Source organism: Oncorhynchus keta, chromosome 28 (genome assembly GCF_023373465.1).
Source record: "Oncorhynchus keta strain PuntledgeMale-10-30-2019 chromosome 28, Oket_V2, whole genome shotgun sequence".
Classification (NCBI taxonomy): Eukaryota; Metazoa; Chordata; class Actinopteri; order Salmoniformes; family Salmonidae; genus Oncorhynchus; species Oncorhynchus keta.
The window spans coordinates 33901492-33918152 of record NC_068448.1 but is presented as its reverse complement, the minus strand read 5'-3'; the positions used below and the strand labels follow the sequence as shown (position 1 = coordinate 33918152).

The following is a 16661-nucleotide window of genomic DNA, read 5'->3' as shown; positions in this document are numbered from 1 at the left end:
GCAGCGAAACAGGTGCAGGGCCAGCAAAACAGGGGCAGCGAAACAGGTACAGGGGCAGCGAAACAGGGGCAGGGGCAGCGAAACAGGGGCAGGGGCAGCGAAACAGGGGCAGTGAAACAGGTACAGGGGCAGCGAAACAGGGGCAGTGAAACAGGTACAGGGGCAGCGAAACAGGGGCAGGGGCAGCGAAACAGGGGCAGTGAAACAGGTACAGGGGCAGCGAAACAGGGGCAGGGGCAGCGAAACAGGGGCAGGGGCAGCGAAACAGGGGCAGTGAAACAGGTACAGGGGCAGCGAAACAGGTACAGGGGCAGCGAAACAGGGGCAGTGAAACAGGGGCAGTGAAACAGGTACAGGGGCAGCGAAACAGGTACAGGGGCAGCGAAACAGGGGCAGTGAAACAGGTACAGGTGCAGTGAAACAGGTACAGGGGCAGCGAAACAGGTACAGGGGCAGCGAAACAGGGGCAGTGAAACAGGGGCAGCGAAACAGGTACAGGGGCAGCGAAACAGGTACAGTGAAACAGGTGAAACAGGGGCAGCGAAACAGGTACAGTGAAACAGGTACAGGTGCAGTGAAACAGGTACAGGGGCAGCGAAACACAGGTAGGTACAGGGGCAGCGAAACAGGTACAGTGAAACAGGTACAGGGGCAGCGAAACAGGGGCAGCAGGGCAGAAACAGGTACAGGGGCAGCGAAACAGGTACAGTGAAACAGGTACAGTGAAACAGGTACAGGGGCAGCAAAACAGGGGCAGTGAAACAGGTACAGGGGCAGCGAAACACAGGTACAGGGGCAGCGAAACACAGGTACAGGGGCAGCGGGGCAGCGAAACAGGGGCAGTGAAACGGGCAGTGAAACAGGGGCAGTGAAACAGGTACAGGGGCAGCGAAACAGGTACAGGGGCAGCGAAACAGGGGCAGTGAAACAGGGGCAGTGAAACAGGTACAGGGGCAGCGAAACAGGTACAGGGGCAGCGAAACAGGGGCAGTGAAACAGGTACAGGTGCAGTGAAACAGGTACAGGGGCAGCGAAACAGGTACAGGGGCAGCGAAACAGGGGCAGTGAAACAGGGGCAGCGAAACAGGTACAGGGGCAGCGAAACAGGTACAGTGAAACAGGTACAGGGGCAGCGAAACAGGTACAGTGAAACAGGTACAGGTGCAGTGAAACAGGTACAGGGGCAGCGAAACACAGGTACAGGGGCAGCGAAACAGGTACAGTGAAACAGGTACAGGGGCAGCGAAACAGGGGCAGCGAAACAGGTACAGGGGCAGCGAAACAGGTACAGTGAAACAGGTACAGTGAAACAGGTACAGGGGCAGCGAAACAGGGGCAGTGAAACAGGTACAGGGGCAGCGAAACACAGGTACAGGGGCAGCGAAACACAGGTACAGGGGCAGCGAAACAGGGGCAGTGAAACGGGCAGTGAAACAGGGGCAGTGAAACAGGTACAGGGGCAGTGAAACAGGGGCAGTGAAACGGGCAGTGAAACAGGGGCAGTGAAACAGGGGCAGTGAAACAGGTACAGGGGCAGCGAAACAGGGGCAGTGAAACAGGTACAAGGGCAGCGAAACGGGCAGGGGCAGCGAAACAGGGGCAGGGGCAGCGAAACAGGTACAGGGGCAGCGAAACAGGTACAGGGGCAGTGAAACAGGGGCAGCGAAACAGGGGCAGTGAAACAGGGGCGGGTGCAGCGAAACAGGGGCAAAGCAAAGTTTTAGCCAACCCAAAAACATAACTTTTTTTTGTTCTGTTTTCCAGGTGTTCTTTAAAGAAAATACAAAGACGTTAAGGACAGTGAACTTATTAGAACATGTATAACATCTTCTTAAGATATGATAAGACAAAATGCTTGAGTGATTAGTATTTTCCTTCAACTTTCTCAAGAGGCAATGATGCAGAGTTTGTCTACCACTTTGTGTAGTCGTTAGCAATGATGCGAATGACAACCATTTTCTGGTAGCTGGAAAGGCTTTCCCAAAAACTCCTCAATTAAATGTTAACTACAAAAGTCGTCTATCTCTACCTGTCAGAATGATATTATTATTATTTGCATCAATCCAGTGGTGATTTGTTAAGCAAACTCTGCCATCACCTGTGTTCTACTTAAAGTCTCTTGCTGGTACACACTTGAATTAAAGGTTATCTACACCCAAACATTTCCCCAAAAATTCCTAGACCTCAAAAGTGTTCTCCTGATGTGGTTTAGGCAATGGTTGTGGACTGAGAACATCAAATGTAGTTGTTCTTCTATTTATTTTTGTGTAATTTTGAGAGCGAAATCCTGTACGACTGGGAAGTATCTGAAACCTGGAGCAACAAAATGGAGTAAACTGAAATTTTAAAGAAAGAAAATACAGAATTGGTCAAAAAATACAACAGATTTTATTGGGCCCTAAATATGGAATGCCTAAATAGTATATTTCATTAACTCCTCGTCTCTTTTCCCAAATGAATTGGTCTATCCAGTCGTCTCACCTACCAGTGGTTGTACATACATGTTTTAACGAATTAGATCCTACTGCCTAAACTCCTCGGTGCTGCATCGAGTATTTCAACACCCTAACGTCACATCCAGACAAACATATCCTCCCTACCTCCTAACAAAATGAGGACCCAACTTACTGATTCCACGGTCATCGGAATAATATTACATTTAATGCAATATAATTACATTAAAAACCCTTATTCACCTTGCAATGCAGAGGGTCGTTGACATTGCACAGGTATGACATACTGCATACTCTATCAACTATGCCAAATCCCAGATGCAGCCTTATAATTGTTGCATTCCAGCCCCTTTTGAAATCAACACCACCCCTATTATTAGACAGATCACAGAATAACAACCCTCGGTGAATAATGACGGAAATATGACATTGGACGTATGCCTATCCTCCTGTGAATAGAACCAGGGAAATACCTCACACATTTAATTACTACATAAATACAGACTGATAATACTGATTATTATGAAATATTTGGGAATGATATCTGGGCACAGAGGGGCAGACTTAACAAACAGTGCTTTTAAGGCCGCTGTTCAACAAGAGTTACGGTGGTCATAACAGCCGCAATGATAATACGTTGTGCCGCATGTCTGTCAAGCACATAAACGTAACATATGTAAATCAGGAGCCAACACAAATTCATCCTCAATCACAATAAAACTAAAAAAACTTTCAAATAAAAATCTTATCTGAGTTCTAATAATGTGTGCAAATGTGTCTACTATACAGGAGACCATGTGTAGTAGTCTATAATAGCCAAGAAAGGTTGACAGTGGAGCCTAAGGAACAGGTGCGTGGACACACACACACACACACACACATCTGGCTGGCAGACAGGACATGCGTAACATGTTAACAGGGGATGCTGGGATGCATGCAAGAGGCTACAGCTATGTCTGCGTTGCCAGGCAACAGAGAGTAAACAAGACGAAAGAGAAAAACACAATCAAATATCCATATATATATGGATATATATATATATATATATATATATATGGATATATATATATCAAGATCTAGATATAGATATATAGAGATATAGATATAGATATATATCTCTATATATATATAATATGCATTTTAGACACTCCGTCACACACACACACACACACACAGGATCAATAAAAGACAACGTTGTTACTGTACTGTCCTGACCCAAAAAGTAGTCCCATGAGCGCTAAAATCACTGATGCATTCATCCCCATTATTCTAAGACCAACCGTTGAAAAATAAAATCCAGAAAAAAATCCATGACCCTTGCTCATTTTATATCATTGGGTGTGACACGAGGCGTCCATTGAAAGGCCAAAGGCCATCACAAAGCAGCCTTTTGCACTGTCACATTAGGGGCGCTAATTCAGAGCCAATTATCTGGCTGTAAGGGCAGGCAGCAGGACTGGTAGCAGGACCACAAGGGCAGGCACAGCAGCATTACATCTAGATTTACATAAGGATAGGCAAACTTGTGTTGTTACAGTTTCAATTCCAACTTAAGGTTAGTATTTGATGCATTATCGTTTTCAGCCTTGTCTATTCAGCAGGGTTTCATGCTCGCTGATAATAATGGTAAGAGAAACACTAATATTGACTAGTGAGAAGAGAGGAAATGCCTGTGGTGAATTCCACTGGCACTGATTACGTGTTCTCGTGAAGAGGGCCTAGGCTGTGTGGGGTGGAAGGACACGGCGATGTGAAAGGGCTGCAAGGGCAGAGTACAGGGCATGAGAAAGTAGAGCCAGGCACTATGGAATCCAAAGGAGGACGGGGTTGAGAGAAAAAACACGAGAGAAATCGGGTGGCGAAGACTGCGCCCCAATATGTTATCTAGAAGGAATATGAGGCATTCTGCACAGGAGCTACAAGTCCAGTTCATATGATGCCACCTAATGACAACTGAATAGAAACAAAAATAACAAATAAAAGAACACGGATTGAAACATTGCATAGTCAAATCCGATTTCTCGGTTTTCTACCGGGATGCAACACCGATCATATACTTTTCAACTGATGAGTATATGTGCACATCAAAAAAGGTTTCAAACAGAAAAGACCAGACAACAGTTTATGAATCAAAGCCACAGTTCCAGAAGTCTATAAAAGCTCTATAAAACACAGTACATATGTAGGTATGCATGTAAAACACATTATATCATAGCTCAATGTGACATAAAACACATTTATATTAGGCCTACTGCTTATAAAGCAGAACACCCCTTTCCATAACAGCTGGTATCAGAATAGCAGTTGGGATGTCAAATTAGAGGTTGACATGGGAGTGAAAATGTACTCCTGTCCCATCTTGTCTTGTAAAAAAAAAAAAAATCCCCGTACAGTCCTGATCCCGCAACAGTTCTATAACCCCGGAAATGTTCCTGTCCCACCCCGATAAAAATCCCTCTGTGCCCATTTTTACAAGCGGAAATCAGAAATAACTTCCTCCATTAACTGCTGTTTGTTTGTCCCTGTCATCACTAGTTACCACAGTCACAAAGTCATAAACCCCATCTAACCTTAATCACACTGCCTAACTCTCTCCTAAAATGTCATTTTTAGTGTTCATGCATTTTTATAATACAGGCTATTTAGACTTTGTGGCTGTGCCATCTAGTGGAAATCGTCTGTCTCCCGCTTGGGTTGTGAGTAGCCATAGCAACTGCTTCGTTTGGCTGCTGCTCAGCACTCACGAGACCATTGCCTGCATACACAGCTAATATCAACCACATTACGCGATTTGGGCAATGAAGGCAGCCCTTCCTCTTACCCAGAGTTGGATGAACTCATGCATATGGGCACGTGTAATGGTGGGTCTCCGCGTGCATATAAGTTAAAGTAGTGACTGGCTACAACTGGAGCGAGGCATGAGAGGGAGTTGACGGAAGGGGGGAAATTAGCATTTCTTTTCTTATTATTTTTTTTTCTTAACTAAACTACACTGAGTTTACAAAACATGCGGAACACCTTCCTAATACTGAGCTACACCCCTTTTGCCCTCAGAACTGCCTCAATTCGTCAGACCAGGCAATGTTTTTCCAATTCTCCAGTGTCCAGTGTTTTCATTCCTTAGCCCACTGCAACTGCAGTTCCTTTTTTTTGGTGAAAGAAGTGGAACTTAAGTTGGTTGCCATAACCCATTCGAGTCAAGGTTCAACGAGTTGTGCATTCTTTTATGGGTCTTTGGGCAGCAATATTCTACTGAACTGTCAGTTGACTAACTTGCTCTGCACAATGTGTCAGCCTCCTTTGTCCTCTTTCATCAATGACCCGTTTTCGACCACTGGCCTGCCGTTGGCTGGATGTCCTTTGAGTGGCGGACCATTCTTCATACACATGGGAAACTGTTGAGCGTGAAAAACCCAGCAGCGTTGCAGTTCTTGACACACTCAAAGCAGTGCACCTGGCACCTACTACCATATCCTGTTTATAGGCACTTAAAACCTTTTGTCTTGCCCATTCACCCTCTGAATGGCACACGCACACAATCCATGTCTCAATTGTCTCAAGACTGAAAAATACTTATTTAACCTGTCTCCTCCCCTTCATCGACACTGATTGAAGTGGATTTAACAAGTGACATCAATAAGGAATCCTGTCCTGTTCCGAACTGACTAGAAATTCTCTCCCATTCCTGCCGGAATCAACCTCTGCCAACATCTAGTCCAAACAACACCCTATTGCCTTTATATAGCACACAAATGTTGAACAGGGCCCTTGTTCCAAATTAGAACCCTATTCCCTTAATAGTGCACTATCTTTGACCAGCGGCCATGTCCCAAATGGAGCCCTTTTCCTTTTGTAGAACACCACTTTTAACCAGAGCCCTATGTACATGAGAAATGCTGTTATCGACCAATGAGAGTGAGAGGTTTACGTCGGCCCCCGTCAAACGTAGTGCACTATAAAGAGAATAGGGTGCCATTTGGGATGCAGCCCATGTCCTGCCCCCTCATACCATGTGGACGTGTTATGACCTTGACGAGTTATCTGATTACACTCAGTGTATCATCTGTGGCTAATGCGCTTGTGTTCAAAATGGGAGTTAGCGTTGGCCTGGTTTCAACCTGGCCTCTCTGCTGCCTGTGCATCCACATTATCATACAGAGCAGACGCGTGCGTGTGCTGGGTAGTAAACTCACCACTACCCATCTCCTCTGGCTGAGCAGCCCTACTGTAATCTGTAGACTGCACACGTATGCCTACCTGAGTGGGAGTCTCGCTTACTCACACTCACGTGTGTGTGTGTGTGTGTGTGTGTGTGTGTGTGTGTGTGTGTGTGTGTGTGTGTGTGTGTGTGTGTGTGTGTGTGTGTGTGTGTGTGTGTACTGTGTGTGTTCGCGTAAGTGTCTGTGTGTGTGTGCGTGTGTGTGTGTACTGTGTGTGTGTACTGTGTGTGTGCGCGTAAGTGTCTGTGTGAGTGTGCGTGCGTGTTGTACAAGCTATTTTACTTGAGCATCAACAGTATATTCTCCAAATCAAGGAATCCAGACACTGCTTGTGCTCCATGTCTGTCTCCCACTGTTTGCAGCTGACAGTAATCACCTTGACTGTAATGAATTTGTTCACGTTCCCTTTGATGCTCATCACCGTTTCAACCACAACATCTCTGCACTGGGCCAGGTACATCCGGGATTAAATGTTTACAGCTTGAGGCTGAGCCATGTATGCAGTGGGCCTATTCGTCCTCAACAGTCCTCGTGCCAGATTATTCTGTGCATCTCCTCATCTGGAGTATTCCTAGGATGTCTGGTTTGATCTTGAGGAAATTAAAGGCTAAATCCTCAGGATGGTTCTTACATTTATGTTGGATATATGGGTAGCCTTTTTACACATGTAAGTACACCTGTGATTCATCTAGCTTGTCAATGCAAGGACAATTATAATACCCAAAAGGGCCAATGTACTGAAAGTGTTTTTCTAACTAATATTACATTTTAAAAATCGAATTGTATTTGTCACATGCACAAAATACGGGTGGAGACAACTGTGAAATGCTTGCTTACGAGCACTTCCCAACAATGCAGAGTTAAAAAACAATAATAATATAAATACAGATGTTTGATCAATAGAATCAGTTTAGTACTGATGTCTGTATTAACGTCCCTAATACTAGGGCTGTCCCTGAATCCCAATTTTGAGGTTTGAATCAGATTTGCCATTTAAAAACAAATACAGTATCATTCAAATCCACAATTTACAAATGTCAGCTAAGTTGCTATGGTTGCTAACGTTAGCTAGCATTCGTCACTGTATCTGCGCCAAAACTCAGTTATTTCTCATAGAATAGGAATAGAATAGAATAGAATATTTGGGGTCAACCCTACTTATTACTGTTGTGTGGAAGACATACCACTCTTGGTACTTAAATAAATACTTATAAGCACATCAGAGAAAGCTTACAGATCTTAAACATCTGCAGTACTACACGTATTTATGAGGGCATTATGCCTATCCTATTTAAGACTGAGTTATATTGCCCATATGACGGGGTAACCACCTGAACAGAGAGAAACCATTGACAATTCAAGAAAAAAACGAATCACAATGCCTGAAAGGTCTAGAAAATCTATTTTTCTTGGTTTTCTGTGAGCAAATGAAAGAAGAAATCTACAGAACATATCTCATGACCATGCCAACAAGCTTGGAACCCTACCAAAACAAACAGACTTTTATCGCAAACCATTTTGAGCTGCTGGCATGCAATTTAGCTCAGGAAGATTAAATCCTGAGAATAAACATAGGTTTGTGAACGGAGCACGGAGAGGGAAGATATTTTCACTCACTGAGAAAAAAATAGATTAAATGGAGATTGTTGTGGATTCGTTCCAAATGCCATCCTATGCCCTATATGGTGTGCTACTTCTGACCAGGGCCGGTAGGGAATAGGGTGCCATTTGGGACACATCTACTTGGAACATTGTAGCCAAGCAGCCTCCTCAGAAAAAGCACAGCCTCTGTCATGTGATTAATAATGGAAGGTATTCCCTAGACTAAACCAAAAGATTCCAGATGATTCCACTCACCATTCAAGTAAAAGAAGCATGTCATATTGCCTAGATTCATACAATGCCATTTAAATGAAAGCTGCAATCTATATATAATACATTTAAAGTAAAAACATTTTTAATTCATGTACAAATCGCAGATTGCACCATTAAAGATTTGTTAATGAAACCTGAATGGAACATGCACTCAGTCACTCACTGCTGTACTCCTCCACAAAGCTTTTCCACATTCTGCTGTTGGATCTGACAACTGTCGCAATGACTGACCATCACCAGTAATATTTCCTCATACATCCGAGACAAGTTGTAAAGTCAAGACCAGCGCAGCAATTAAATGTGAATCAAACAAAATGTCAAAACTGGTTCAGACTTAATCCATGTATTTTTTTTTATCACATTTAAATCAGTAAGGCCTGAGGATTTATGGTATATGGCCTAGGGCTGTTCTTAAGCACGACAAAATGCAGAGTGCCTGGATACAGCCCTTAGCCGTGGTACTGTATATTGGCCATATACCAGAAACCTCAGAGGTGCTATTATAAACTGGTTAACAAAGGAACAGTGTAACATTTGTTTTTTGTCATGCTCGTGTAATATTGTCTGATATTCCACATCCTTCAGCCAATCAGCATCTAGGACCCAAACTACCCAGATTATAATATACATTATACTGAATTTAGAAGGTGATAAACGGTGGTCTATGTCAGACCAAGTCTGCTAACTGAACTTGTAAGAAAGATCCTGTCCTCACAACAAGACCCGTTACTGCAACAGGTATAAACGTACCCGATGGGATAGTTTACCAAAAATCTAAAAAAATATATATTTTTATTTTACTAGGCAAGTCAGTTAAGAACAAATTCTTATTTTCAATGACGGCCTAGGAACAGTGGGTTAACTGCCTGTTCAGGGGCAGAACGACAGATTTATACCTTGTCAGCTCGGGGATTTGAACTTGCAACCTTTCGGTTACTAGTCCAACGCTCTAACCACTAGGCTACCCTGCCGCCCCAGACATTCGTATCCCTCAAAAGTGGGTTACATAGATCCCACATCATGCAGTCAGAAAAATATGCAGACCTCGATCCCAAACTAATAGGAAAGATGAGCACCACCTAATTCCATTAGAATAACAAACTGAATCTGAAGTGAACCATCCCGTTAATACACACCAAATGCCATTCTTCCATATCCACCTCCTACCTTCCAACCACTGCCTGCCTCCCGGTAGTAGGGGAAGTTGTCACAGATCCACTGGTAGATCTCGCTGAGGGTCATCCTCTTGTGCGGCGAGCCGTTAATAGCGAAGGTGATAAGGCTGGCGTAGCTGTAGGGTGGTTTGCCATCCCTATGCTGGGCCACCTCCTCCTGGTCCAGCATGTTTCCCTGGTCCAGTGGGGCATTCTTCTTTCCCAGCCCGTGGCCATGATGTCCGTGGGGGTACCCGTGAGTGTGGTGTTGGTGCCCGGCATTGGACTTCTGGATGGCCGCCCGCATGGTAAGCTGGGGAAGCCAGTCCATGGAGGTCAGGCTGCTCCCTAGTTCAGAGGTCATGATGGTGGTGAGGGGTTGGGGGACTCAGGGGCAGGGTGGGGAGATGCTCTCCTTTCGCTCACTGGATTGCTGTTGCACAGCGGCACCTGCTGAATTCTAGAAGAAAAGTAGCGTGTTTGCTCAACAACAGAAAAACTAGGAAGAAATTAACAGATATGAAACGGTATGCACTGCAGCTGACTGGACTACAGATGAATTGAAGTGTCAAGAGATGATAGTGTAGGTGTGTGATCAGATATGGTCAGGAGAGGGATTTGGTGCTCTTGATTCTTTTCATGAAATGGTCCAGATTTCAGCACAGCAAATACTGTGTCTGTCATAGCCTCCCTCAATATCAAACATATATTTGACATAGAAAGTGTTTCCTCTAAGTTTCAACTTCACTCAAAGCTGTACATTTAACCATAAAGAAACAAAGGCATCCGCAAACAAAGTAATTTGAGTTAATTTGACCAAATTCTTACTGTTTTAGTTTCTTTACATCTCTTCTCTGGCCCAAGCATCTGTGGAATGTACTGAACCGAAAGGTAGAGTAGTCCTTCTATGGTGCATGTTCATACGCTCCTCATTGAGGCTGTAACACAGAAAGCACACACAAAAGGGGAGTTTGTCAATTCCTGGCTGACAACACTCATTAGTGACACACAAAAAAAGACTATCGCAATGCCACCCACCACAACAGCAACACTGTCGGAGTTCTGTCTATCTGGCTTACTTCTGTCATTCTCCCTCCAACAAAGTAGAAACGGCAACTCGATCTGCGTAGTGACTAAAAGCTTGGGAATTTTTTTCACAACTGCCTGCCAAATGGGGGAACAGTACGGGAGGAATTCCAACTCCCCAGAGGAACCCGAAAACCCAGAATCTCCACTGTTCTCTGTCGACGTGCCCCACTCTGCTGTCAAGTCCAGGCCCACCTCTCAGTTTCAGACCTGAAGGTAGTAGAGCTTCTGCCACAGACAACCACAGTGCTTCAGAAGAGAAGGCTCTACTTTTAATTTGTTTTCAGCTATTTCTATAAGACTCAGATCCACACAGTACCATAATCCGCAAAGGTATGTAGAAGAACACAAACAGGGCTAAATGTTGCTGTACACAAATAACACTTCATATATTAATAAAATCTAAAATATCTATTTCAGAGTATAGGATCATTTCAGTGTGGACCTGCTCAAACCCTGAAAATACAATTTCCAGGCTAAAACCTGGTCAGTAGTAGAGCTAAGCCTCCAAAGGATACCTGTACATCTCTGAGCCCATACAACCTTCAAGTGTCCTTAAACAGAGACAAACACACCAACCCACGCAATCACACACACACACACCAACCCACGCAATCACACACACACACACACACACTATCATCTCCTGAAACTTCTACGGCGGTCTACCAGGAATACAAAACTCTCGGTTTCTGCAGATCCCCCTCGAGAGCAACATACAAGAGAGGAAAACTAAGACAATACTCTGCCCGCAAACCAGTTTAATTACAAGTTGAAAAAACATTTTTTTTTTTACGCATATTCATCTAGCCAAACATGCTGAGAAAATGCTGGGTGAGCTTTTGTACCGCCACCCCCGTCTCTTCCTGAAGGCCCTTGACAGTGGCACTGAGAGAAAGCAGAGCCAGACCCCCAATCCCAGGAAGCCATCTTAATTAGTCCACCTTTCTGCTGCAGGGGGATGGGGAAGGGAAAAAAAACAACACAAGTTATTATTTTTCCCTCATTAAGCGTAGGCTTTAGCTGCAAATCAGGCTGCCACAAGCCCCGACCTGCTGTGCTGCTGCTGCTGCTGTTGTTGTTGCAGTTTAGAGCGTGGGCTTGACTGTTGTGATGGCATAGCGTTAGCATAGCGAGGCGATAGGATGAGTAATACGCTAGAACAGAGAGGGGGCATGACACTGCTTCTGGGGAAAAAGGGGACCGAACACCCAAAGACAGTGATTACCCAGTCAACGAGTCCCACAGTGACTGCCCCAACCCATATACCTGGAAGCGCTCTGCCTATTGTATCTGAAGCAAGTGTGCCGTTACAGTTAATTTGTTTTCCTTCAAGTCTGCAGAGGCACGCCTTACTGAGCTTTCCAGAGTAAAACAGTTAAATAGGCTAGCTATTTTGAAGCATTGAGTTCCGTAGCACAGGCTCAATTGGTACACAGGGTTCAGAGCTAGTCTCTGATTTGTGGTTGTGTGTTAATACCATCACTGAGGTATTTAGCTTCTGTAACCACGGCTCAGCCATGATGAAGCAAGCTCCTAAATCAAATATCTGAATGTAACCTCAACTTGTACCACAGCCATCCATAGAATAATAGCCTGTCATGAGAGTTACTTGACACATAGTAATTATAGGCAAAAACAGGAAGACTTTTGGGAACCCTGATACCTTGGATAGAAGGGGCTTGTGCCAAGTCTGCAAATGGATTCATTAAAGGGGCAATCAGGTGGGTAGACAAGCGGTTAAGAGCACTGTGCCAGTAACCGAAAGGGCACTGGTTTGAATCCCTGAGCCGACAACATGAAAAATCTGTCCATGTCCCCATGAGCAAGGCACTTAACCCTAATTGCGCCTGTAAGTCGCTCTGGATATGAGCGTCTGCTAAAATGACTCAAATGTAAACAAACATCTAATAAAACACATTAATATTTAATGTCAAATTTTGAATAACAGCCTCCAATGAATTTCACATCAGAGGGATTCTCTCGTTCTCCTTGCAGCTGGGCTGTAAGTAAGGAACCTTTCAAATGCATAATAGTGTGGTGACAGCAACGACACCAATACAATCACAAGCATAGCCACAGGAAGTAGGGGTGCTGAAACACCCCCTGAAAAATCTGAACAAAATCTGAACAATTATTTGTATTGCTTTTGAAAGAAACGTTCTCACAAAAGTAATACCCTGGGTATTTCATATCAAACATCTCCAATCGAAAATCAAATCAAGGGTCGGCTTTCTATTCCGCAACAAAAGCCTCCTTCACTCACGCCGCCAAACTTACCCTCGTAAAACTGACTATCCTACTGATCCTCGACTTTGGCAATGTCATCTACAAAATTGCTTCCAACACTCTACTCAGCAAACTGGATGCAGTTTATCACTGTGCCATCCGTTTTGTCACTAAAGCACCTTATACCACCCACCACTGCGACTTGTACGCTCTAGTCGGCTGGCCCTCGCTACATATTCGTCGCCAGACCCACTGGCTCCAGGTCATCTACAAGTCCATGCTAGGTAAAGCTCCGCCTTATCTCAGTTCACTGGTCACGAGGGAGATAAGTCTCCAACTTCAGCGATTTTTGCAATTCGTTCCAGTCACAGGCAGCAGAGTACTGGAACGAAAGGCGGCCGAATGAGGTGTTGGCTTTAGGGATGATCAGTGAGATACACCTGCTGGAGCGCGTGCTACGGATGGGTGTTGCCATCGTGACCAGTGAACTGAGATAAGGCGGAGCTTTACCTAGCATGGCCTTGTAGATGACCTGGAGCCAGTGGGTCTGGCGATGAATATGTAGCGACCGGCTCGGAAACCAGATTGCACAGCGGAGAAGGTACGGTGGGATTCGAGATGGTCAGTGACCTGTTTGTTGACTTGGCTTTCGAAGACCTTAGATAGGCAGTGCAGAATGGATATAGGTCTGTGACAGTTTGGGTCCAGGGTGTCTCCCCCTTTGAAGAGGGGGATGACTGCGGCAGATTTCCAATCCTTGGGGATCTCAGACGATATGAAAGAGAGGTTGAACAGGCTGGTAATAGGGTTTGCGACAATGGCGGCGGATAGTTTCAGAAATAGAGGGTCCAGATTGTCAAACCCAGCTGATTTATACGGGTCCAGGTTTTGCAGCTCTTTCAGAACATCTGTTATCTGGATTTGGGTAAAGGAGAACCTGGAGAGGCTTGGGCGAGGAGCTGCGGGGGGGCCGGAGCTGTTGGCCGAGGTAGGAGTAGCCAGACGGAATGCATGGCCAGCCGTTGAGAAATGCTTGTTGAAGTTTTCGATAATCATGGATTTGTCGGTGGTGACCGTGTTCCCTAGCCTCAGTGCAGTGGGCAACTGGGAGGAGGTGCTCTTGTTCTCCATGGACTTCACAGTGTCCCAGAACTTTTGAGTTGGAGCTACAGGATGCAAACTTCTGCCTGAAGAAGCTGGCCTTAGCTTTCCTGACTGACTGCGTGTATTGGTTATACAGCCTATACAGTTGAAGTTGGAAGTGTACATACACCTTAGCCAAATACATGTAAATACAATTCCTGACATTTAATCCTGGTAATAATTTTCTGTATTAGGTCAGTTAGGATCACCACTTTATTTTAAGAATGTGAAATGTCACAATAATAGTAGAGAGAATTATTTATTTTAGGTTTTATTTCCTTCATCACAATCCCAGTGGGTCAGAAGTTTACGTACACTCAATTAGAATTTGGTAGCATTGCCTTTAAATTGTTTAACTTGGGTCAACGTTTCAGGTAGCCTTCCACAAGCTTCCCACAATAAGTTGGGTGAATTTTGGCTCATTCGTCCTGACAGAGCTGGTGTAACTGAGTCAGGTTTGTCGGCCTCCTTGCTCGCACACGCTTTTTCAGTTCTGCCCACAAATTTTCTATAGGATTGAGGTCAGGGCTTTGTGATGGCCTCTCCAATACCTTGACTTTGTTGTACTTAAGCCATTCTGCCACAACATTGGAAGAATGCTTAGGGTCATTGTCCATTTGGAAGACCCATTTGTTACCAAGCTTTAACTTCCTGACTGATGTCTTGAGATGTTGCTTCAATATATCTACAACATTTTCCTGCCTCATGATGACATGATGACATCTATTTTGTGAAGTGCACCAGTTCCTCCTGCAGCAAAGCACCCCCACAACATGATGCGGCCACCCCCGTGCTTCACGGTTGGGATGGTGTTCTTCAGCTTGCAAGCCTCCCCCTTTTTCCTTCAAACATAACGATGGCCATTATGGCCAAACAATTATTTTTTGTTTCATCAGACCAGAGGACATTTCTCCAAAAAGTCTGATCTTTGTCCCCATGTGCAGTTGCAAACCGTAGTCTGGCTTTTTTTAATGGTGATTTTGGAGCAGTGGATTCTTCATTGCCGAGCTGCCTTTCAGGTTATGTCGATATACGACACGTTTTACTGTGGATATAGATACTTTTGTACCGGTTTCCTGCAGCATCTTCACAAGGTCCTTTGCTGTTGTTCTGGGATTGATTTGCACTTTTTGCCTCGAAGTACATTCATGGTCCCATGGTGTTTATACTTGCTTACTATTGTTTGTACAGATGAACGTGGTAGCTTCAGGCATTTGGAAATTCCTCCCAAGGATGAACCAGCCTTGTGGAGGTCTACAATTGTTTTTCTGAGGTCTTGGCTGATTTCTTTTGATTTTCCCATGATGTCAAGCAAAGAGGCACCGAGTCTGAAGGTAGGCCTTGAAATACATACACAGGTACGAATCCCACAGACTCAAATTATGTCAATTGGCCTATCAGAAGCTTCTAAAGCCATGAATAATTTTCTGGAATTTTCCAAGCTGTTTAAAGGCCCAGTCAACTTAGTGTATGTAAACTGTCCTAACGGACTTGCCCAAACTATAAATTGTTCACAAGAAATTTGTGAAGTGTATGTAATAAGTGTATGTAATCTTCCAACTTCAATTGTATTCAGAGCCATATCCCTGTAATGCTTGGAGAAGATCTTATGTAAAGTGTTATTGAAGTGTTGTGGTTGCAGGTTCACTTAGCACATATAAAGCCTTTTCTTTTGGGGGGTGTTGTTATAGACCAAGTGCTAACAGTCAGTATCTAATTAATATGTGTGAAATGCTTGATAGTGTATGTGATGTAAATAGAGAGGTCTACTTTCATGGGGAACGGAATATTGACTGGTTTTCATCAAGCAGTCCCCTCAAGAGGAAGCTTCTTACTGTAACCAGCGGCTGTTTTTGTATGTTGTTTTATTTCACCAGGTAGGCGAGTTGAGAACAAGTTCTCATTTACAGATGCGACCTGTCCAAGATAATGCAAAGCAATGCGACAAAAACAACACAGAGTAACACATGGGATAAACAAACACAGTCAATAACGCAATAGAAACATCTGTGTAGAGTGTGCAAATGAAGTAAGGAGGTAAGGCAATAAATACGCCATAGTGGCAAAGTAATTACAATTTAGCAATTAACACTGGAGTGATAGATGTGCAGATGAGGATGTGCAAGTATAAATACTGGTGTGCAAAAGAGCAGAAAAACAAAAACAAATATGGGGATGGGGTAGGTAGTTGGTTGGATGGGCTAATAACAGATGGGCTGTGTACAGCTGTAGCGATTGGTAAGCTGCTCTGACAGCTCATGCTTAAAGTTAGTGAGGGAGATATAAGTCTCCAACTTCAGTGATTTTTGCAATTCGTTCCAGTCATTGGTAGCAGAGAACTGGAAGGAAAGGTGGCCAAAAGGAGGTGTTGGCTTTGGGGGTGACCAGTGAAATATACCTGCTGGAGCGCGTGCTACGGGTGGGTGTTGCTATGGTGACCAGTGAGCTGAGATAAGGGGGAGCTTTACCTAACAAAGACTTATAGATGAACTGGAGCCAGT

General features: G+C 44.4%; 1 protein-coding gene across 1 annotated transcript in view; it reads right to left on the bottom strand.

The window, feature by feature from the left end:
- Positions 1–16661, bottom strand: part of LOC118361079 (forkhead box protein J3-like) — a 94816-nt gene that overhangs the window by 45109 nt on the left and 33046 nt on the right. Inside the window, exons 2-3 of the mRNA XM_035740827.2 lie at positions 10531–10640; positions 9716–10162 (exon numbers count right to left, since the gene is read on the bottom strand). Of these exons, the coding sequence (XP_035596720.1) occupies positions 9716–10066 (351 nt within the window). The 5' untranslated portion in view covers positions 10067–10162; positions 10531–10640. The remainder of the gene's footprint in view (positions 1–9715; positions 10163–10530; positions 10641–16661) is intronic.